The sequence below is a fragment of the Rhinatrema bivittatum genome, chromosome 4 (genome assembly GCF_901001135.1).
Source record: "Rhinatrema bivittatum chromosome 4, aRhiBiv1.1, whole genome shotgun sequence".
Lineage (NCBI taxonomy): Eukaryota > Metazoa > Chordata > Amphibia > Gymnophiona > Rhinatrematidae > Rhinatrema > Rhinatrema bivittatum.
In genome coordinates, this window is record NC_042618.1 from 263856883 (window position 1) to 263880541 (window position 23659).

At 48.1% G+C, this 23659-nt stretch overlaps 1 protein-coding gene across 3 annotated transcripts in view; it reads left to right on the forward strand.

Moving 5' to 3' along the window:
* The window catches only part of ARFGAP3 (ADP ribosylation factor GTPase activating protein 3), a 752488-nt gene that overhangs the window by 170778 nt on the left and 558051 nt on the right, over window positions 1-23659 (forward strand). For all 3 annotated transcript variants that reach the window (XM_029600104.1, XM_029600102.1, XM_029600105.1), the window contains exon 4: window positions 19050-19181. In XM_029600104.1, the coding sequence (XP_029455964.1) occupies window positions 19050-19181 (132 nt within the window). The remainder of the gene's footprint in view (window positions 1-19049; window positions 19182-23659) is intronic.

Consider the following 23659-nt stretch of genomic DNA (forward strand, 5'->3'; position numbering starts at 1 on the left):
ACGCACTAGAATCACGGGCGCAGCTGCTGCATACTACTTCCTCTTCCGGGCTGCGGGGGGGAGGGGAGGGGGGGCGGGAAGAAGAGACCATGCTGGTGCCACTGACTCCAACTCTCCCACCACGTTCCGCTTGGGCTATCAGCATTTTAAGCCCAGGCGGAGGACCTATTTCGCTGGGGCAGGGGGAGCAGCCGGGGACTGAGAAGTGTGGCAAGTGTGGCAAGATCAACTCAAAATAGCCGTTCTGAAACCTTTACTAAAAAAACCAAACCTTTCAACGGATGACCCTGCAAATTTCCGCCCTATCGCCAACCTTCCCCTGATCTCAAGAGTAATGGAACGATTCATCAACAAACAACTGTCGGAATACCTGGAGGATAACAACATTCTCTCCCCTTTCCAGTTCGGCTTCAGGAAATCTCAAAACACTGAAGCACTTCTAACATCGCTATCGGACACCATCCTTCTTAATCTCGAAAAAAAAACAACCTCACCTCCTCGCTCTTCTTGACCTATCCGCCGCATTTGACACGGTCAACCATACCATCCTACTCGAACGGCTATCCGATATAGGAATCCAAGGAGAAGCTTATAGCTGGTTCCAATCGTTCCTGGAGAACAGATTCTACAAAGTAAAAATCAATAATGAAGAATCGCATCCTATCAAATCAACTCGAGGAGTACCTCAAGGATCATCTCTCTCACCTACACTATTTAATATTTACCTGCTTCCACTCTGCCACTTACTCTCTAACCTAAAGCTAAAACATTATATTTTCGCTGATGACATTCAGATTCTCTTGCCCATCACAGAATCACTGCAAAAAACTTGGGCACATTGGAACAACTGCTTACAGGCTATCAACACTCTGCTATCCAGCTTGAACCTCATACTTAATCCAAACAAAACAGAAATCCTCATCATCTCACCTGACGAAAACAATACCCTCACCAACTCCCTAAACGCAACTCAATTCTCAAAACTAACTATTAACCACTCCACCTCAGTCAGAGACCTGGGAGTGCATCTCGACAACAAATTCAACCTTAAATCCTTCATCACCAATACAACTAAAGAATGCTATTTCAAACTCCAAGTGCTAAAAAATCTTAAACCTCTTCTTCACTTCAGTGACTTCCGGCTAGTAGTCCAGTCTTTAATCCTGTCTAAACTGGATTACTGCAACTCTCTACTGCTAGGTCTTCCAGCCTTATCCACAAGACCATTACAGATGGTGCAGAATGCCGCAGCGAGGCTACTCACTAACACAAATAAAAGAGCCCACATAACACCTATTCTTCACAGCCTCCACTGGCTTCCTATAAAAGCTAGAATCTCCTACAAGACATTATCAATGATCCACAAGGATATCATGGGCATCGCTCACCTAAATCTAATCACACAAATCCGCCCTCACACATCACAAAGACCCATCAGATACAACTACAAAGGTTCCTTATATGCTCCCCCGATCAAATCTACACTAACAAAACGAGCACTCTCCACAGCTGGGCCCACCCTCTGGAACTCATTACCGCCGGATCTACGCCAAGAGACCTGTCATCTAACTTTTAAAAAAAACCTAAAAACGTGGCTTTTCAGGCAAGCTTATTCAGAGTCACAAGATCACTCAGACACCGGTCAAAGAGGAAAATAGTCCAACATCAGATCATCGATCACCCATATTCCCCTCAAGAACCAACTACGCCAGACCTGAACAACTCACCTGTTTAAGACTACTTCTCTGATTCATCAGTCTTCTTTAATTCATGCATAACTCGGTTTTTGCATTTCAACAAGGTATATGTACCCTCACATCACAATTTAGACTGTCCCTCCAATTTTTCAAGATATTTATTCACGCTTTAAACTTTCCTGATATTGATCTTCGTCCTGTTGACGAGTTATTATTATCATCAGTATTATTATTGTTTATGTAATATTCAAGTTGTATTTATATTTAAGTTAAACTGTATTTATACTTATATTTAAGTTGTATTTATAGTTATATTTATATGTGATATGTTAAGAAAATATATGTTAAGAAACGCTGTTTAATGTAACGCCTTTATTGCGACAGTTAATGTTCTATGTAAACCGACCTGATTCGATACTTGTATTGAGAATGTCGGTATATAAAAATCCGAAATAAATAAATAAATAAGACACCTGCGTGTGCTTGGCAACACATTGGTTGAGAACCTCTGGGCTAGAGAGTAGAAATGAAGAAATGTGTGCATGGGGGTAACTTACTGGTGTGGCGATTACTACCCTTAACCAGTAAGCCTTCATACTGTTGATGCAACTCCATCATTGCTCTCTGCTTCAATGACAGGGAGATGAGAGGAAAATGGAATTAGATTCAGACAGCAACCACCAAAGATCCTGACTTTTACAGTCTGGGAAAACAATCATGCGGGTAACTTGCTGATGCCGCTGTTATAACCCTTAACCAAAAAGCCTGATACTTTTGATGCAACTCCAACATTGGTCTCTGCTTCAATGGCAAGAGGTAACAGGGAATTGGACTCAGACAGCAACCAACAAGGGCCCTGACTTTTACGGTCTGGGAAACTGATAACTATGGGGGGTGACATTTACGGCACGGTAAATGCTACTATAAGCTTGCTGGGGAGACTGGATGGACTGTTTGGTCTTTTTCTGCTGTCATTTCTGTTTCTCTGTTGAGGGGTGTGTGTGTATGTAGAGAGGGGAGCCTGTTTGAGGGTGCGTATATGCAAGAGAGAGAAACAGTGTGAGGGAGTATGTGTTTGAGACTGAGAGAGCTTGTCGGGGTGGATGGATGTGTGTGTGTGAGAAGATGTCATGTGGGGGGCTACATAGGAGAGGAGTCAAACTCTGGGAGGGATGGGATGAGTGGGGTGGAACCTGGAGGAAAGGAAGAGAGAGTGGGAAGCAGAGGAGTTGAGGCCTGAGAGGGTAGAGTGAAAGGGGTCTGGCCAGGGGAGGAAGGAGAGTGTGTAGAAGGGTACAGTGTACTTCTAGGGGAATTCTGCTCAAAATATTTAAAACTCTGCATTTTTGAGAAGTAATTTTTCTATATTACATTTTACTCACTGTGAAGTATATTATTCTGACCAATATAAAATATGCAACAATTTACAGAATTTTAAATTTTTGTGTGCTGAATTCCCCCAGGAGTAATAATGGAAAGAGTGTGAATTGCATCTCATCCCACTGGCGTATAATGTTTTTTAGGTTTACTCCTGGGGGAATTCTGCGCTACTGCGGAATGCAGAATTTGCACAGAATTCCCCCTTCCTGCAGAATTCCTCCCTCGTCGCTCTTCCCGCAGATTTCCTCCCTTGCCTGAAAAGGATTTAAAACTGGAAGTGCACGGACAGGGGCCATCGCAAGAGTGGGGACATCGCAGCATGGCAGAAAATAGCAGAGGAGACCCTGGCATGCTGTGAACGGAGTGCGTCCCGTGGCACACGGGACACGCTCCGTTTGCGGCAAAGATGAAGGCCCAGCGTGCCATTCGCGGAGAAAAGGGAAGGCCCCCATGTGCCGTGAATGGCGAGCCCAGGCCTTCATCTTCGCCGTGAACGGAGCACATCCCAAGGAATGCCGGTGAGAGAGACTGTGTGTGTGAGAGAGGGGAGGGTGACAAAGAGCATGGTTGGTAAGGGGGGTGGGGAGGGTGTGAGAGAGAGCATGGGAGGTAAGAGAGGGTGGGTGCGGGGGATGCTTGAGTGGGTTTCAGAGAGAGGGAGCCTATATGGAGGAGAAGGGGATGCCGGTGAGAGAGAATGTGTGTGTGTGAGAGAGGAGAGGGGGTGTGGGGGAGGGTGAGACAGCTTGGTTGGTAAGAGGGGGAGTGGGGGGGATGTTTGTGAGTTTCAGAGAGGGAGTCTATATGAGGGGAGGGGTGTGGGGGAGGGGAGGGTGAGAGAGCATGGGAGGTAAGAGAGGGGGCTGGGGAGATGCTTGAGTGCGCGTTTCAGAGAGGGAGCCTATATGAGGAGATTGTTGTGAAGGAGTGTGTATGTGTGTGAGAGATTGGGAGCTGTGTGTATGAAAAAGGGATTGTGTGTATGTGAGGGTGCTAGCCTGTATGAAGGGATTGTGTATGTGAGGGAGCCTGTATGAGGGTGTGTGTATGTGTATTAGAGAGAGGGGGCATGTGTGTGAGAGAGGGAGGGACAGAGGGAGCCTGTGTGAGGGGCAGTACTGAGAACAGGGTCAAAGTCTGGGACTGGCAATAGAGTGAAAGGGGTTGAGCCTAGAGGTGAAGGGGAGAGATATTGGCAGGTGAGGAGTTGGGGCCTGAGAGGGCAAAGTGGCCAGGGAAGTAGGGAGAGCGAGTGGAAGGGACACTCTTACAGTGAATTTCTAGGGAAATTCTGCTCAAAATATTTAAAATTCTGCAACTTTAAGTACCAACTTTTTTCTGTAATAATTTAAAATGTAATTACTTAAAGACTGTCATGTAAATTGTGTTATTTTGACCAATATAAAGTTTGCAGAATTTTCAGTTTTTGTGCGCAGAATCTTAAATTATCTAGCGCGTAGCAGATGGACTCAGATATAGTGTGCTCTTGATAGCAGTTGGAGACAGTCAGATTTCAATCTAACATCAGCACTACATATACCCGTGCAGGAAGCTCTGCTCTTCACTATTTCTCCATCTCCTTAGCAATTCGGGACTATATACACGCTTGCACAGCGTTAGAAAATCCAAACTAAAGAAGAAATTTCCAAACAAGAAATAATCTTACCTCTACAGAAGAGCCCCGCTCTCCTGCGGTGATACCTAAGGGTCCCTTCCCCAGTCGAGAATTCCTGAGGTGATTTCCGAGATCCCTCAGAGGTTAGCCTCGGTCCGGTAGCCGGTTCCCGGTGTGGACTTAGCCCCCAGGAACAGGAGTGGCTGAGAGGCAGTGGGTGCAATACAGAGTGTGGCGGTGAAGGTAATTTTCCCTCTCCCCCTGCAGCCGGAGACACCCAACATGAGACCGGAAACGCAGAGACAAGGTAAGGCAGAAAACATTTCTTAAAGTCTCCAGTCTCTGAGGCTCGGATAGCTGTACAGTTCGCCAGCTGGCATCTGTCCATCAGGTTGATCAGTCCCGTCCGGGCTAGACCCCGATCCGGAATGAGGTCCTCCCACATGGAAACCCTCCCGGGGGGGGGGGAGGTCGCCATCTTGCCAGTATGGTCATCGGCGCCATTTCTCCCCTTGATCGCCATACTGTCCGCCTAATTGATCAATGCGTACAGCGGCGACCCGTGCTCATAACCTACTTGTGTGCACAGCTGCACTCGCATCTGTGCCGTGCACACAATGGCATGGTCAATGGCGCCAGGCGCAAAAGTTAAGCCTGTGCGCACAGCGGTGTGCGCATTTCCGTGGTCGCACATAGCGGCCTACACACACATTTTCGCAGTTTGCACGCACATCTCTGAAGCACCCGGAGCGCAAATCTAAGCCGCATATAAATACACAGACCAGTTTTGAACGACCTACGCGCCCAAGCCGTACAACTGATCAACCTGGAATGGAATGGTCCGGAGGCCAGTTTCAAAGGACGGGCCCTAGAAGCCCTATAACCACTGGTTCCCTCAGCCAAAGAACTCCTGGTGTTTCCCAAAGTGGACGCCATGGTCTGCGCTGTCACAAAGCGCACTACCATTCCAGTCAAAGGAGGAGCGGCACTCCAAGGATGCCCAGGACAGACGTCAGGAATCCATCCTTAAACAGTCATTTGATGTGGCAATTATGTCACTGCAGATCGCTGCCTGCTGTGCTGTGGTGACATGTGCCTGCTTGTCACTTGCCAGGAACGCCTCCACGTCAGTTGAAACATTAGAACCATCCTCATGGATGCGACTTCCGACCTGGTGCGCACCTCAGCCAGGGGCATCTCATCCATTGTGGCAGCCAGAAGGCAACTCGGGCTCCGCAGCTGGTGAGCCGACACGACTTTCAAGACAAAGCTCACGAGAATGCTCTTTAAAGGAGCCCTCCTGTTTGGAAGCGAACTGGAGAAGTTAGCTGACAAATGGGGCGAATCCCCAGTACCTCGGCTACTGGAGGACAAGAACAAGAGAAGCCAACGCCCCTCTCCCCGAACATCCAGGGGCAGAGGATCACAGCGTTTTAGACCGTACAAGAATACATACCAAGCACCTCGCCCCGCAGGCAGGGGCCAGTCCTTTCGGAACAAACACAAGAGGGGAGCCGGCTCAGGTCCAGGCCCCAGCCGCACCCCACAATGAGAATCAACAGACCCATCCATAGGAAGAAGCCATAGGGGGCAGGCTTGCCCTATTCTACCAAAGATGGGTCGAGATAATGTTGGACAAGTAGGTCCTAACCATCATTCGAGATGGATACTATCTGGACTTCCACAGCACCCTCCCAGACAAATTTGTGAAATTCCCTTGCCACTCCACCTCCAAGAGGACTGCAGTGGAAACCACACTGACCAAATTGCTCACCTTAAAGGCTATAACACCATTGCCCATGCACCAACAAAATACTGGGCACTATGCCATCTATTTTATCATCCCCAAGAAAGAGGGAATGTGCCGGCCCATCCCGGACCTCAAGTCTGTCAACCACTACCTGAGGGTACCACACATCTTCATGGAAACCCTACGCTCTGTCATAAGGGCGGTACAGCCGGGAGAATTTTTGTCCTCCCTAGATCTGTCAGAAGCCTATCTGCACATCCCGGTTCATCACGACCAGCAGCGCTTTCTACGCTTCGCGATCATGGACCACCACTACCAGTTCCGAGCGCTACCCGTCGGATTAACCACTGTCCCGGGACATTCACCAAAATCATGGTGGTAGTGGGGCGACATTGAGGAAAGAAGCAATCCTCGTACACCTGTACCTGGACGATTGGCTGATCAGAGCAAAATCTCCAGAAGAAAGTCATCAGGCGACCTCCAGAGTCAAGAACCTACTGCAAAACCTTGGGTGGGTCGGCAACACAACCAAGAGCTGTCTGCAGCCTTCCCAATCTCTGGAATACCCGGGAGACCGGTTCGACACCCAACAAGGCAAGGTCATCCTTCCCATTACAAGGAGAAGGAAATTGATGGACCAGTTGAGAAAACTGTTGAACGGTGCTCGCCCCATGATATGGGACTACCTCCAAGTCCTCGGACTCATGACATCAACCCTAGAAGTCGTAGCATGGGCAAGGGCCCACATGTGACCACTAAAACGTTCCCTACTGTTACAATGGAATCTGATGTCCCAGGACTACACGGTCCGCCTCCAGTTGCCGGCGGAGGGATGGATCCAGCTCCTATGGTGGTTACAAGAAGACCATCTGAGCAAGGGAGAAAGGCTATCCCCACCGACCTGGGTCTTGCTCACCACTGATGCGAGCCTACGAGGGTGAGGAGCCCACTGTCAGGAACTGACGGCCCAGGAGCAATGGGATAAGGAAGAGTCGGGATGGAACATCAACCGACTGGAAGCCCGGGCAGTCAGACTAGCCTGCCTACGATTCAGTCACAGACTCCAAGGAGAAGCTGTCAGTCATGTCTGACAACACCGCAACAGTGGCCTACATCATCCGCCATGGAGGAACCAGAAGCCAACAGGTGTCCCTGGAAATAGACCCCCTATTGACTTGGGCGGAAGCAAACCTGCAAGGGATCTCGGCCGCTCACATCGCGGGAAAAGACAACGTCACTGCAGATTACCTCAGCAGAGAATGTCTAGACTCAGGGGAATGGAGGCTGTCAACCACAGCCTTCCAGTTGATGATCGACCACCATGGATCTTCTGGCAGCCCGGTCCAACGCCGAAGTTCCCAACTTCTTCAGTCGCAGACAAGACCCTCAATCCCAGGGGATCGATGCCCTCATCCAAACCTGGCCACAGGAAGACCTGCTGTACGCCTTTCCTCCATGGCCACTACTGGGCGGGATCATCCGCAAGAGAGAACACCACAGGGGGCTAGTACTTCCAGTGGCCCCGGACTGGCCAAGAAGGCCGTGGTATGCAGACCTGCTCCAACAAAGACAGATTCTCCACGAAGACCCAACTTGATTCTCTCTTATGATCTGGTGATTGAAAGGACTCGCCTGAAGAAGAGCAGATACTCGAAGGCAGTAATTGACACCTTGCTCTGAGCACGCAAGTTTTCCACATCTTTAACTTACATACGAATATGGAGAATATTCGAAGCCTGGTGTGAAGACCGCGACATCCTTCGGACAGTCAGAATTCCCATGATCCTGGAATTCCTGCAGGACGGCCTGAAGAAGGGGTTGTCCCTCAACTCCATCAAGGTTCAACTGGCTGCGCTGGCCTGCTTCAGAGCCAAAGTGGACGGCATCAGTCTATCTTCCCATCCAAACGTCTCCCGCTGCCTGAGAGGGGTTAAGCAAATCCGACCACCACTAAAGTGGCCGGTACCCCTATGGAATCTCAATCTAGTACTAGACTTCCTAACGGCAACTTCCGTCAGACCTACACGCAGTCTCTCCCTATGGCTCCTGACCTTGAAGACTGCATTCCTAGTGGCAATATGTTCTTCCCATCGCATCTCTGAACTTCAAGCACTATCCTGTTGGGAACCGTTCCTCAGACTCACAGCGGGATCCATACTGCTACGCACGGGTCCCCTCCTTCCTTCCATAGGTGGTTTCTCATTTCCATCTAAACCAAACCATCTCTGTGCCATCTCCAGATGAGTCTAAGGATTCGGAAGACTCACGCCACCTACGCCATCTTAACGTCGGCAACCTCCTAGATTGGTACCTGGAAAGATCAGAATCCGTACGAAAGATGGATCACCTATTCGTTCTTCACAGCGGGAAGAAACAAGGGGAAGCAGCTTTGCGGGCAACCATAGTCCGCTGGATCAAAGAAGTAATCAAGGCGGCCTACATAGAGGCAGGCAAGTCTCCACCTCTACAAGTCAAGGCCCATTCCACAAAGGCCCAGGTAGTGTCCTGGGCAGAAACCGAGATCTGTCGGGTGGCGAAATGGTTCTCCATTCACACCTTCTCGAGGTTCTACCGCCTGGATGTTCAGGCCAGGGAGGACACAGCATTCGCAAGGGCTGTACTAAGTGGGCCACGGGCACCTCCCACCCAGTTCGGGAGTAGCTTTTGTACATCTCATTGGTCCTGAGTCCATCTGCTACATGCTAGGAAATGGAGAAATTACTTACCTGATAATTTCGTTTTCCTTAGTGTAGACAGATGGACTCAGTTTCCCTCCCATGGCTACCTCAAAATACGGAAACCTCGGGTGACAATCCCCAAGAGCAAGACAAGCACGGGTAAGCCAGACTTACCCCTAGTTAAGACACCCAGAGCTACCAGGTCGGTGTTTCTCGGTTGATGACACTGGTGGTCTCCAGGTACAATTCACGTCAACTAGTTCAAGTTAATCAAGTTATCCAAACACACACATATCCACTATTGCTTTTAGAGGAGAATACTGAAGAGCAGAGCTTCCTGCATGGGTATATGTAGTGCTGATGTCAGATTGAAATCTGACTCAGTCTCCAACTACTATCAGGAGCACACTATACCCATTGGTCCTGAGTCCATCTGTCTACACTAAGGAAAACGAAATTATCAGGTAAGTAATTTCTCCATTTTTTTTGCGCAGAATTCCCCCAGGAGTATAGGGTTGTATTGAGAGCCTCTGTTATTGCCTTTGATTCCCTTGGACTCACATTACTATGGGTCTTAGGTGTAAGGAAACATATACAGGAGCAGCTTGACACCTTACTATTCTTGGGAAAGAAACTGTTTGGAAAGGTGAAAGAGACCCTGGAGGTTATAAGGATAACCAAACCCATACTAGTCCATATCTACCTTTTAGTCTTGCCTACAATATCTGAGGTTCCAGAGTGGACTTTAGAGGAAGTAACCTTTTTCTCAGCTGAGGCACTTGTTAGTGTGAGCAGAAAAATCTGAAATCACCAAGACAGTTACCCAGTTAAAACTGCTAGACTAGACTTTCCCCAAACACAGAATTTTCCCCATACACAAAATATGAAGACTGGGTTTTTTTTTTTGTTTCTATTTTTTATTTTAAGTAGCCATGGCTGGTGTTCCTTTCTTTTAAAAGCAAAGTAGGAGCATACAGGCCGATTCAGTAAAAGTTGCGGGAGAGCGGGCGAGCGCCCGCTCTCCCGTGCGCACAATTCAGTATTTAAATGAGGGCCTGTGGTAAAAACAGGTGCTAGGGACAATTGAGCAAAATTGAGCGTCCGGTTTTCAACCTGTGGGCCGATTTTAAATTTATTTATTTTAAATTTTTTACTTTGGGACCTCCGACTTAATATTGCTATGATATTAAGTCGGAGGGTGTACAGAAAAACAGTTTTTACTGCTTTTCTGTACACTTTCCCGGTGCTGGCAGAAATTAACGCCTAACTTGGCTGCACATTTTATTAGTGAATCGCGTGGGAATAACTAATAGGGCCATCAACATGCATTTGCATGTTGCGGGCGCTATTAGTTTCGGGGGGGGGGGGGGGGAGGGGTGTTTGGCTGTGCGTTTTCGATGTGCTATTACCCCTTACTGAATGAGGGGTAAAGCTAGCGCGTCAAACACGTGTCCAAAGGCGGGTTAACAGTGCGCTCCACTGGAGCGCACTCTACCGTATCGGCCTGATTATGAGTACTGTATCAGTATATTTTATTTTATTTATTATTTATTTATGAACTTTTATTTACCGACATTCGTGAAGCACATCATGCCGGTTTACAGCGAACTGAAAGGTGGAAAATTACAATAAAAAAGAGAGGGGGAGGAGGGAAAGGGCGAGAAGAGGTGGGGGGGGGGGGCGCTGTTCGCGGCGTATGCGGGTGCACGTGTGACGGCTCAGCTCCGCGAACCCTCCCGCCAAAAGACCTCAAAACTTGCTGTTTTCTGTTTTAAAACTCGGCGAAAATCACCGAAAAAGTGGGAGCGTACCTCGGGTTGTGAGGAGGGATGGCCAGCAAGCGCAAATTGACCGATCTGAGGCAATTTTCTTATGATAAGCAGTCGGGGGATGCAGGGCAAGATGGCGCCGCGGCAGAGAGCCCCGATCCGCGCGACCAGGGAGCGGATGCCGAGCAGCCCGTGGATGCTAGCCTGACAACCTCGCAGATTGATCCCGCGGAGGTTCTTACCCGCTCTGAAGCCCGTAATTGGTTTTTAGAAATTAGGGCCGATCTTAAGCAACATCGGGACGCGCTAATGGCGTCCATGGCAGATTTGAAGGAGGACCTGGCTGCCCTGGGGAATAGGGTGGACGAGGCTGAGACTAGGCTTGATGGCCATGGAGAGTCTATCAATTCCCTGATATCACAGAACACAATTTACTCCTCGGACCTACTGACCCTGCAAAATAAGGTAGAGGATCTTGAAAACAGAAGCCGGCGCAATAATCTGCGTATTAGAGGCGTGCCAGAGCTTCCAGAATATGCAGGGGCAGCGGAGACTGCAGTCCAAATCTGTGCTTTTATTCTACAACAAGCACCGGAGGGGGAGGTGTCGGACCCCACCAGTGGAGCTGCTATACAATTTGAAAGAGCGCACAGAGCGCTGGGGCCTAGAGTGGATCAGAGGCCCAGGGATCTAGTGCTGTGCTTTACCAGCTTTCCTCTCAAGGAAAAGATCTACAATACAGCCAGGAATTTGAAAGAACTCAAATGGCAAAATCATCATATAGCTATATTCCAGGACTTATCACCAGTCACCCTGAAGAAAAGATTTGAGCTGCGGGAAGTTACAGCGCAGCTGTGCGAACGGAACATCCGCTATCGATGGACATATCCCTTTGGGCTCTCCTTTCAGGTCCAGGGTGCGGGTTATAAAATTACTTCCTTAGAAGAAGCTCCAGGAGTATTCACCAAGGCTCAGCTACCGGTCCACTTCCAACATTCAACTCCAAGACACCCACAACCTCGGAGGGATGAGGCGCCCCGTTGGCAGAGGGCAGAAAAAGGAGGACGAAGACTGGGGAGACAGCCGGGTCTGAATGGCGCCGCTGCGCCAGACAAGGGATGACTTTTCCAACTCCTCTCCATTTGTTAGACAGTATTGGATTTTTTCATCTTACTCGAAGGAGGGTGAGGTACCTGAAGCCGCTTTATTTGGTCTGCAGGGAATCCTATGCGGCTCTCATGGGTCCCGTTTTTTTTTTTTCCAGCCCATGGGTTCTGCGTTGTATTGTTATTACTGAGTTCATGTTATATTTTGGTCTTTTAATGTTTATCATTTGCTTCTGGTTCATTAGGCGGGGGGGGGGGCAGCTGTGGGGGGTAGGGCACGCCTCGCATGCACTACAGCAGTCCTCCAATGGTAGAGTATCCCTACACGCGGGAGTTGGATACTATTGGATTTTTTGGGGATCACACTGGTATTTTATGGTCACTTGAAGTGGTGGGGGTAGCTGCATCTGCGGGTGGTTACGAGTGTTGGATGGGGGAGGGGCCCTTTTTCGGCGGGAAGATATCAAATTATGGATCTGCATGGTTCCAGATGATGAAGGTTAGCGCGGGGGGTAGTAGACCCCTCCCATTTGATGAGGAGTATGGCAACTAAATTATCTCTCAATGTAAAGGGGATCAATACTCCACGTAAGCGTACCCTATTACAGAGGGAAGTCCTGCGGCAAGGAGCGGGTATAGTCTTTATACAAGAAACGCACGTTCGGAAACATCACCAAAAGTTATTGCACTTTCCGCAGTACCCTGATGCACTATGGGCAGCCAGTACAAAAACTTCTAAATATGCTGGGGTGGGTATACTTTTCGCGTCCTCTTTTGCGCACGAGGAGCTGTTTCATATTTGTGATCCACAGGGGAGATTTGTGTTGGTCAAGATACGTGTGGGCAAGCAGGTTTTTACACTGGTCAATGTATATTTTCCTAATGCTCATAAAACTCAATTCATTCGGGAGCTCCGAGATTTACTGCACAGGCAGGTAGAAGGGGAACTTATCATAGGGGGAGACTTCAATTTTGTTCAGGTACCCTTGTTAGATTCCAGTTCAGGGAAGATTTCTGACCCCCAATCCAGGCACAGATGGAGTGAGATTATGGAGGACTGGAGCCTCGTGGATGTCTGGAGGGCTAGATACCCAAAATCCAGGGCCTATACTTTCTACTCACATACCCATAGCACATACACACGAATCGACTGTTTCTTCATATCCAAGACATTACTGAACTCCATTAGCCAAACTGACATTGACAACATCACCTGGTCGGATCATGCACCGGTTTGGCTGATGTGTAATTTTAGAGATATGGACAAGGGATTTAGACCTTGGCGTCTCAATGACTGCCTGCTTAAAGACGCTGCCTTTATAGGTCAGCTGGACACCACGTTGAAAGATTACTTTCAGACTAACCAAACGGAGGATATGTCTCCGCTGGTTGTGTGGGAATGTTCCAAGGCAGTGGTCCGGGGGGTATGTATCGCCCGGGCTGCGCATTGTAATCGGGAGAGGGAGAGTCAAAGGCGAGCTTGGCTGCAGGAATTGACTAAACTGACCCAAGCTCATAGTAGAACCCAGTCAGATGTTACCTACCGACAGATTTTAACCCTTAAAGACAAATTACGGGCCTTGGATGATGCAGTAGTCAGTCACCAATTAATGCTTCTCAAACATCAGTTTTATGAGGGGGGGAACAAGGCGGGAAAGTATCTAGCTAGGCAGTTAAAAGCGGCTCAATCTCGGGAGCCTGCCGTGCTGAGAGCCGTGGGCGAGGAGCAGGAGAGAGAGGGACACCGGAAGGAGCTGCGAGAGAACAGAGCTCCGCCCCCATCCTCCGACGCTTGCGGGATCCGCTGGGGTATAAAATCTACAGCTACCTTCTCTGCTTGGGAGCCTGCCGTGCTGAGAGCCGTGGGCGAGGAGCAGGAGAGAGAGGGACACCGGAAGGAGCCGTGAGAGAACAGAGCTCCGCCCCCATCCTCCGACGCTTGCGGGAGCCGCTGGGGTATAAAATCTACAGCTACCTTCTCTGCTTGGGAGCCTGCCGTGCTGAGAGCCGTGGGCGAGGAGCAGGAGAGAGAGGGACACCGGAAGGAGCCGCGAGAGAACAGAGCTCCGCCCCCATCCTCCGACGCTTGCGGGAGCCGCTGGGGTATAAAGCGTATAGCACAGCGGCGTGCAGCCGCCGGCGCGCCAAAGCCGCGCGCCAAAGGGGCGCGCCCCTGGCGCGTTTTTCTCCTCGAGAAAGGAAACATCTAATGGGGAGGAAGAGAAAAATTAAGACCTCTACGCCGACATCAAAGGAAGTTCGAGGACCCATGGACTCCCATATCCATCGGAGGGTGAGTCAAAGTATGAAAGATCTGGCAACAGAAATATCGTTTGCATCTGGGGAATCTGGGACCCCTCCCCCTCAAACCCAAACATCCTTTACACCCTTGGTGGAAGGAGAGCCCAATGGAGACATATCGGGCTCTTCTGGTTTAGCAATGCAAGTTGCTAAAACACCAAGGGAGGATAACCTGGCACAGACTATGGTTCAGGGAGCAGTTGGAGGTGTATTAACTGCAAAAGAGGGTAATGTTAACCCCTCCCTTGTTTTAGATCTGAACATATCTGAGCCAGAGAATATTTCTTTGACTGATATTTGGAGGGCAGTCACCAACATGGACAGGAGATTGATCCAGTCCATGAATCAAGCCACATTATTTGCAACAGATACAAAAAAAGCCCTTGAGGACCACGAAAAGAGACTGCAAACTATAGAGGCAAACAATGTGGTAACAACTACACAGCTTGCATCTATTCAAGCGTCAGGTTCTGCATTTATTAAAGATTCTGTAATGATATATAAGCAGTTAGAAAATACGGAGAATATGTTAAGGAAAAAGAATCTTAGACTACTGAATTTTCCTGTTTCTAGATTATTGTCTGCTAATGAATTATTTAAAAAATACTCAAAAGAGATTTTGGGTATTTCAGAAGAAATAATTATTTCTAACATGTATTATGTATCTAATGTGAAAAAGAACATAGCAAAAAATGATGATGATATGGTTGTTCTCCACCCAGATAGCCCTAACCTGACATCTTTTTTAGAGGCTTCGGTGGATAATATCCAGTTAAGATCCACTTTGGTAGTGGCATTTGCACTGGAGAACCATAAGAATTTGGTTTTTCAGAAATATTTCTTAAATAAAAATTATGCCTTCTGTGAACAAACAGTACAAATATTTCCGGATGTGTCTAGGGTAACCCAACACAAAAGGAAACAATTTCTACTAATGAAACAGAGGGTTTTGGCCCTAGGGGCTACCTTTTATTTAAAATATCCATGTAAATGCATGATCTCCTATCAGAGGAATAAGTTTACTTTCGTTGACCCAGGGCATTTAGAAACTTTTCTTCAAGATAAAAGTGGCTGAACGGTATATTGCCCTTATATAGGAGTTAAAAAGTTTGGAAAAAATGGAATAATCTCTCTCAATTTTATGTTTTGGTTTCATAATTTCCTCTAAATATTACTTTAGTAGAAAGGCTCCCCCAGAGATTATGGGGTCTGTATTGTGTTAGTTATATATTCTTTTTTCCTTAGAATTGAAGTGCATTGAAATTTTAATTATGTCTTAACGCACAATTTTCCTTTTCTTATTACATGTAAATGTTTTTTGAGAAAATCAATAAAGTATAAATAAAAAAAAAAAAAGCGGCTCAATCTAGGACGTCCATACCCAAGATACAGAAGGCCACAGGGAATGTGCTCACCGTGTCCGAGGAAATTAGGGAGGCCTTCACTACCTTTTACTCAACCCTGTACACGCAGGACCCCAATATTAGGGAGGCGGAAATAGAGCGTTACTTAAGTACGGTCCAGTTGCCGGTACTTAGCGAGCATTGGCAACATATGTTAGATAAACCTTTAGAAGTCGGGGAGGTTCTGGCTGCTATCAAGCAACTTAAACCTGGCAAAGCCCCCGGATTAGATGGCTTCACGGGAGGGTACTATCGTAAATTTGCTTCCCACCTAGCTGGCCCAATGACAGAGGCTTTTAACTCTCTCCTTGAGGGTAAAACCTTAACGACCGAATCCAACACCGCTGGAATCACCGTTCTGGCGAAACCAGGGAGGGACCCTACTAAATGTAGCTCGTACCGCCCCATTTCGCTAATCAATATTGATTTGAAAATACTGGCCAGAGTCTTAGCGGCTAGGCTTAATGGGGTGCTTCCAGAATTGATTCATAATGACCAAGTGGGGTTTGTCCCGGGTCGCTTAGCGGCAGACAATGTACGGCGGATAGTAAACCTTGTCGATTTAGTACAACAGCAGCAAATACCAGCGGTGCTGTTAGCGCTCGATGCCGAAAAAGCATTTGACCTTGTCCATTGGGGATTTTTGTTTAAAGTCTTGGGCAAAATGGGCTTTGGGAATGCTTTTACGATGTGGCTACGGAAGCTTTACGAGGCTCCCATGACCAGGGTTAAGGTGAATGGTGGCTATGGTCCTCCCTTTGCTATTCAGCGGGGAACGAGGCAGGGTTGCCCATTGTCACCTCTGCTATTCGCCTTGTTCCTCGAACCCTTTGCTACTAGGATACGTGAGGCCGGGAATATTAAAGGGATCTGGGGTGGCAACGTTCAATCTAAAATATCACTCTTTGCCTATGATGTTATGATGACTCTCTCTGACCCTGAAGCCTCACTGCAAAGAGGTAATGGTAGAGTTACAGGGCTTCTCGGCGGTTTCCGGGATGCGCATCAATTATGACAAATCGGAAATACTCAATTTGACCCTTTCGTCTAATGAAGTGCATGACCTTAAAAGCCAATTTCCTTTTCTGTGGGCTCCCGCCTTTTTGAAATATCTTGGGGTTAAGATTGGGCCACACGTCCGCCAATTGTTTGCTCTAAATTATACTCCCCTGGTGACCACTATTCGAGAGAACTTAAGAAGATGGGATCGACAGATATTCTCCTGGATGGGTCGTTTGGCCATTATTAAAATGAATGTCCTCCCTCGCTTCCTGTACTTCTTCACCACTATCCCTCTCAGTTTACCCTCTACCTTGCTCAAACAATGGCAACAGCTAATCTGTGGCTTTATTTGGCGGAAACGCCCCCCTAGGGTGGCGAGGTCTATTTTGTATTTACCTAAAACTAGGGGAGGTTTACATCTACCTAACTTACTATGGTATTACTATGCAGCCCAGTTACGCGCCCTGGTGGCCCTTCATAGATCTAGGGATATCCCTCAGTGGGTGAGACTCGAGCAAGGGTTGATAGGCTCTTTTCCTGTTATGGCGTTGCCATGGCAACCTAGTGCCACGTGGGACAAATTCAACTATTACCCATTTGCTTTACGTACTACCTTGCAGATATGGCACCGTTGGAAATCTAAATTGGTGGGCCCTGAACACTACTCCTTGTTAACCCACATATTTACTAATACTGTAGTGCCCAGCTCAGAGCGCTCCGCAGGCCATGCAGAGTGGCGGAGGTCTGGGGTCACACGCTTGGAACATATGCTACAACAGGGTAAGGTGCTCTCCAGACCGCAACTCAGCGATATGCACCCCGGTAGCACTTTGGATTTTCTATTGTATGCTAGGATATCGTCCTTCCTTCATACTGGTATACGTAGGGGCACCTTGAGGTCTAAAAACACTCTATTTGAAACTCTTTGTCAGCATGCCTCGTTCATGAAGGGGATTATATCCAAAGTCTATACATTGTTTAATAATATAACGCAGGTGGGCCACAAATATAGGGCATTATGGGATTTGGACTTCCCGGGATGCTTGGAGGACGAGGACTGGGATATTATCTATAATAACGCTGGAAAATGTTCGATATCTGCGGGTCTACAAGAGAATTGCTACAAAATGCTTTATCACTGGCATTATACACCTCAAGCTTTACACAGATTTTACCCTCATATATCAGACTGCTGCTGGAGAGGTTGTGGGGCCCAGGGTACATATCTACATATATGGTGGTCCTGTCCCAGAATTCAGGGTTACTGGCAGGGGTTGTTTCAATGGATCTCACAGATGTTGGATGTGCCTTGCGTGGCACAGCCCTGGCATGTCTTATTAGGCGCGCCTATACCTGAACAAAGTACAACAACTCAGAAGTTGGTTTTACAAATTTTTATTGCAGCTTGGACAGAGTTGGCTATACTCTGGAAACAAACACTGATTCCTACTCTTGCGGCGGTACAGCATCGCCTTTTCTCACTATATCAACTGGGCAGACTTACTGCTGTTCACCAGAATCGTTTACCTTCTTTTCAGACTATCTGGGGCCCTTACCAAAAATGGCTTGCTGATCATACTAACACCTGAGGCTTATTGTTCCCGCAGCGTCCAGCTCACTCGCTAGATGAAGGTGCCAGTTATTGTCTACCACGTAACCACATATTATAGTTTTTGAAAGTCGCTTACCAGTGTGGGGGGAGGGGGTTGGGGGGGGGGTTTCTAAGGTTCATATGCTTCTTATGTTTATTCGGGGCATTGGCCTTCGCAGTTTAATTTCCAAATGCAATTTGCTACTGTTTATGCTGCTGTAACTTTCTTGACTTTTAGCAATGCTGTACTGCACTGGCATGGTTATTTCGCTATTGTTTGTTATTCATTCTAATGTACCACCCGTTTTGTCATTCTGGTATTTTGCTGGTAGCCTGTAAATTGCATATTGTTGTTTCTTGAGGTCTGCAAATAAAAGATTATATAAAAAAAAAAAAAAAAAAGAAGAGGTGGGGGGGAGGGGGAGGGAGGGGACAGGGGGGGAGATGGGGAAGGCAGTACAGAGTGAGAACAAAAAACAATTAGAAACCAAACAGATGAACTATATACAGTCGAAAATATGTACAGTTATTCTCATATTATGTAGTGCTGAAGTGGTACTATAAATCGGCAGTATTTATCCCTTCGATGGTTGATCTATTATATCTGTTTCTCTCAGACTCTTAGTAACTTAAAAGGGGACTGCAATGAAGCTTTGTGGTTCAAACAAATGCTAAAGTATCATTACAACAAAATAAGACTGGCAAGCTTGTAACTTTACTTAATCTACTGTTTTTTCTTAATTTTTTTTGTTTTAAGATTGGTTTCTTTCGTCAGCATGGGTGTACAACAAATGATACAAATGCTAAGTATAACAGTCGTGCATCTCAGCTTTACAGAGAAAAGATTAAGTCTCTTGCAACACAGGCAACAAGAAAACATGGCACTGATGTAAGTATTGTGCTTTTATAATGGATGCTATAACTTTTAAAATACAAATATTCTGTTCTTTAAAACTCTTAAGTACCGTATTTTTCGCACCATAAGACGCACCTAGGATTCAGAGGGGGAAAATTAAAAAAAAAAAAAAATGGTGTGCTAAACTGTCTCTGTTCCCAGGCGTCTGTGCATCATATGGAGCAAATTAGGGGAGTGCATAAAATTGTTTTTTGTCCCCATTTCGTTTTCGGGTCTGGGGAGGGCCATTTCGGTCCACTCCCCAGATCAGAAAACTTTTATTGTTCTCTTTCTGAACCCCCCCCCATCCCAACCCTTTAAATTTAATTAACTACAACCCCCCACCCTTCTGACCCCCCCCCCCCCAAGACCTGCCAAAAGTCCCTGGTGGTCCAGCGGGGGTCCGGGAGCAATCTCCTGTACTTGAGCCATCGGCTGCCAGTAATCAAAATGGCGCCGACGGCCCTTTGCCCTTAGTATGTCACAGGGGCCGACCGATGGCACCGGTAGCCCCTGAAGCAGGCGTGAGTTTCACGCCGAAACATTGCCAATGTCGGGCAGGCAATAAATAAGGAACAGCAAAAAGAGATGGCGACAGCAGAAAAAATAAGATAAGTTGAAAAATTATTTGAGATCATTAAGAAGAGTCAAAATGTGATAAGTAGTCTTAAAATGGTGAATAGAGACAAAATTGTCTGAGATGATTAAGAGAAACCACTGTTAGGGTGTTTTAAAAGGGTAATCTTTGAAGTAGTCTTCACTCACTATAAAAAAGAAAAAACATTGAAAGGGAAGAGGTAGATGACGTAAAAAAAAGTGCAAATAAAGGAGAGGGGTTGCAGCCCTTTGTGGGCAAGAGCCCATGAGACTGAAGCACTGAGTATTCTGATACTGATTCCTGGGGTTTTAAGAGCTTGAGAGTATAATTAATACTGTATTGTACAGTTTCCCTCAAACAAAAAAATTCTTTTTGGTATTGAAAATTGAGGGGTGTAGCCATTGATTTTTAATAGGTTTAATATTTAAGAATAGTGCAGTTCTAGTCCTGCATTCCACTTTAGAAAGCATTTCCATTGAGAACTCAATGGAAGAGTCTTTATTTCCTATCATCAATATTTTGGACTTTACCCAAATTGGTCTTATAAGCTGATAACCTAAGTAAATCTTTCATTTTGTTAATTAAAATTGGTCTGGAAATCTCTGGATCTGTCAATATGTGCATATGATAGTTTTTACAGTAGTTTCATCCTTCGCATTGACCACCTGGTGATGCTATAGAATGCAGTGAAAGTTGTCATGGGAGTGCCTTTAACTTGTTTGAGTGTTGGCAGTGTTCTTTCCATTTTTCTGACCAGAAGCTTTGCAAGGAGTTTTAAATTCTTATATAAAATGGATAACATTTTGTTACTATTTCCCATTAACTTGGTTAATGATTTTGAGGAGACAGATATATTGTGGCAATCATTTAGTTTAGTAAGCACAATCGAGGTGCAAGATGCAGTCAGTTCTTTAAGGACTAATTTTTGCCCTTTGAGTCTTTTGCTCAAATGGTGCTTTTAAACGTTTAAAAGTTGAGCTTGCAGACTGACTTTGTTCCTTAGTGAATTTTTCACTTCAGGATTGCCATGTTATAGATTTATTGAAAGCAACAACTGTGAGGCCCATGCTTAAAAAAAACCCAGTCTAGATAAAAATGAAATAAGTAATTCCCAGTACGTACCAGGATCAGTCCAGACAGCTGGGTTATGCCTCCCCTCCAGCAGATGGAGTCAGAGAGAAAACTGAAAGCACCCCCTAGATATACTGGTGTGCCTCCTGCGGTCCTTCAGTATTTTCTCTGACTCCAGCAGATTGAGAGGCATAACCTGCGGTTCTGGTCTGGTCAGTTTCTCGGTACTGGGAAATATTAAAAAAAAAAAAAAAAGAAGAGACAGGGGGCAAGATCAATTGGTGCGTCTTTTCTGTCCTCTGTCTGCCTGTTTGTCGGTGTCCGTTTGTCTTGCGCTGCGAGTTTTTTTAGCTCACTGTGTGGCAGGCTCGGAGGGTAATACCCTCCTTTTATTCCCGGGATAGAGTGTCTGTGTGGCTGGGGGAGAGTTTACCGGTGGGCCGGTCACCCTCCCCCCCCAATACCAGGGATTTGTCCCTGAAGGGGGTTTGAAAAAAAAAAAAAAAGTTGAACTGAGATTTGGTTTTTTCCGTAGAGCCATTTAAGACCTGTTGGGGACAGGCAGTGAGCTCACCCTGCGAAACCCCGGCCTGCCCGTGCCTTTCAGACCCCGGAGGGGGTGGCTAGGTCACCCGGCGCGCGTTAGCGTTTAGGATCTCCTCACCAGTTTTTTTTTTTTGGCGCCTTTTTTGCTGTCGTTCAGGGCTCTCTCTCCTGATGCCGCGATCCTCGACTTGCCTGACATGTGGGGAGGCGGGGGCGCGTCTCTCCCGAGAGGGTCTCTGCCCCCTATGTGTTCCCGGGGGTGAGGGACCCTCGGGGGGGCCGAGCGCTGCCCGCAGCCGGTCTCCTCGCCCCTCGGCGTCGCGGCACAGCAGCGCCTCCGGCAGCCGATCTTCAGCCCCTCCTCCATCGGGGAGGAGTGTGGCGGCCATCTTGGCCACGCGGCAAGAGGTTTCTTCATTATCGGAGGAGGACAACTCCCCTCCTCCCTCGCCGGACGCACGAAGCCCGCGCTCCCAGCCCGATTTGGGTTCTCCTCGAGGCCCCCCCTCATCGGATGCCCCGAAGAAAAGCTTAAAAAGGTCAGTGCCGTTTTCGTCGGATTTTGTGCTTTTAATGCACAAGGCTTTTTTACAGGCAGAATCCGGCTGGGAGCCGGAGGTGCCCCCTCCCCCGAAGGTTCCCAAGACAACTTCCTTGCCCCGGGGGAGTCCGCCGGGGGTGGGGTCCGCCGGGGCTACGGCTCCCCGCCCGTGGGGGGGGGGGGGGAGCTGAGGACCTGAGAGATACAGGAGCCGCTCCAGAGTCCCCGGGGGCTCCGGATTTGCTGACGACGGACGAGCAGGGGTCCGTAGAGGGGGATGACCCTCAGGTGCTCCGTTTGTTTGGTAAGGAGGAGTTAAGCTCCCTTATTCTTCACGTGCTGCAGGAGCTGGAATTAACGACACCGCCTCAGGAGGCGGACTCGTCCACGGGGGATATCGCGATGGCAGGGCTTCGGGGCCCCCCTCAGACTTTTCCTTTCCACCACAAGGTCTTGCAGATTGTCTCGAAGGAATGGGAACTGCCAGAGGCTTCCCTGCGTGTGAATCGAGCCATGGAAAAGTTATATCCCTTACCTAAGGATTCATTGGAGCTGTTGAAGACACCCGCGGTAGATTCGGCTGTCACGGCTGTGGTCAAGCATACGACTATCCCCGTGACGGGGGGTATAGCGTTGAAGGACCTCCAAGACTGCAAGCTTGAGGTCTTATTAAAGCGCATTTTTGATGTGGTGGCACTGGGGGTCCGAGCGGCGGCTTGCAGCAGCCTTGTGCAGAGGGCCAACCTCCGCTGGGTTCAGCAGCTGCTGACCATGAGGAGCTCCCTCCGGGCGAGGCTGAGCATGCAAATTGTGTTGAAGCGGCGGTCGCTTATACAGCGGATGCCTTGTATGACTTGTTGCGCACATCGGCTCGCATTATGTCCTCGGCGGTCTCAGCCAGGAGGTTGCTGTGGCTCCGTCGTTGGTCGGCGGATGCCACCTCCAAGGCGAGGTTAGGTTCCTTCCCCTTTAAGGGCAAGTTGCTGTTTGGCGAGGAGCTGGATCAGCTCATTAAGGACCTGGGTGACAACAAAGTTTACAAGTTGCCTGAGGATAAGCCTCGGCAACCTCGGTCGTTTGGTAACGCCAGGGCTCGCTTTCGGGGGCAAAGGCGTTTCCGTGGGGGAAGAGGGGGTTTCTTTTCCCAGCGGCAGCAGGCAACAAGATCCCAGGCCTGGTCTTCTTCTTCCTTTCGCGGCAGGAGGCCTCTACGCGGGGGCTCTTCCCAAGGTTTTGCTGCCATCAAGCCCGCACAATGAAGGTGTGCGGGCCCACTCCTCCGTTCCCGTTATCGGAGGTCGGCTGTCCCGGTTCTGGGAGGAGTGGGTCAAAATTACTTCGGATCAATGGGTCCTCGACGTGGTTCGGTACGGCTACGAGTTGGATTTTGTACATCCCCCCCCTGGATCTCTTTATGATATCGCCGTGCGGCCCGGTAGAAAAACAAGTAGCTATAGCCCAAACGGTCGCTCATCTACAGGCTCTGGGGGCGATGGTTCCGGTTCCGCGGGACCAGCTCCGGACGGGTCGGTATTCCATATACTTCCTGGTTCCCAAGAAGGAGGGCACCTTCCGACCCATTCTGGATCTCAAAGGAGTAAACAAGGCGTTGCGTGTGCCCCGCTTCCGGATGGAGACCCTCCGGTCTGTTATTGCGGCCGTCCACAAGGGAGAATTCTTGGCTTCTTTGGACCTGACAGAGGCCTATCTACACAT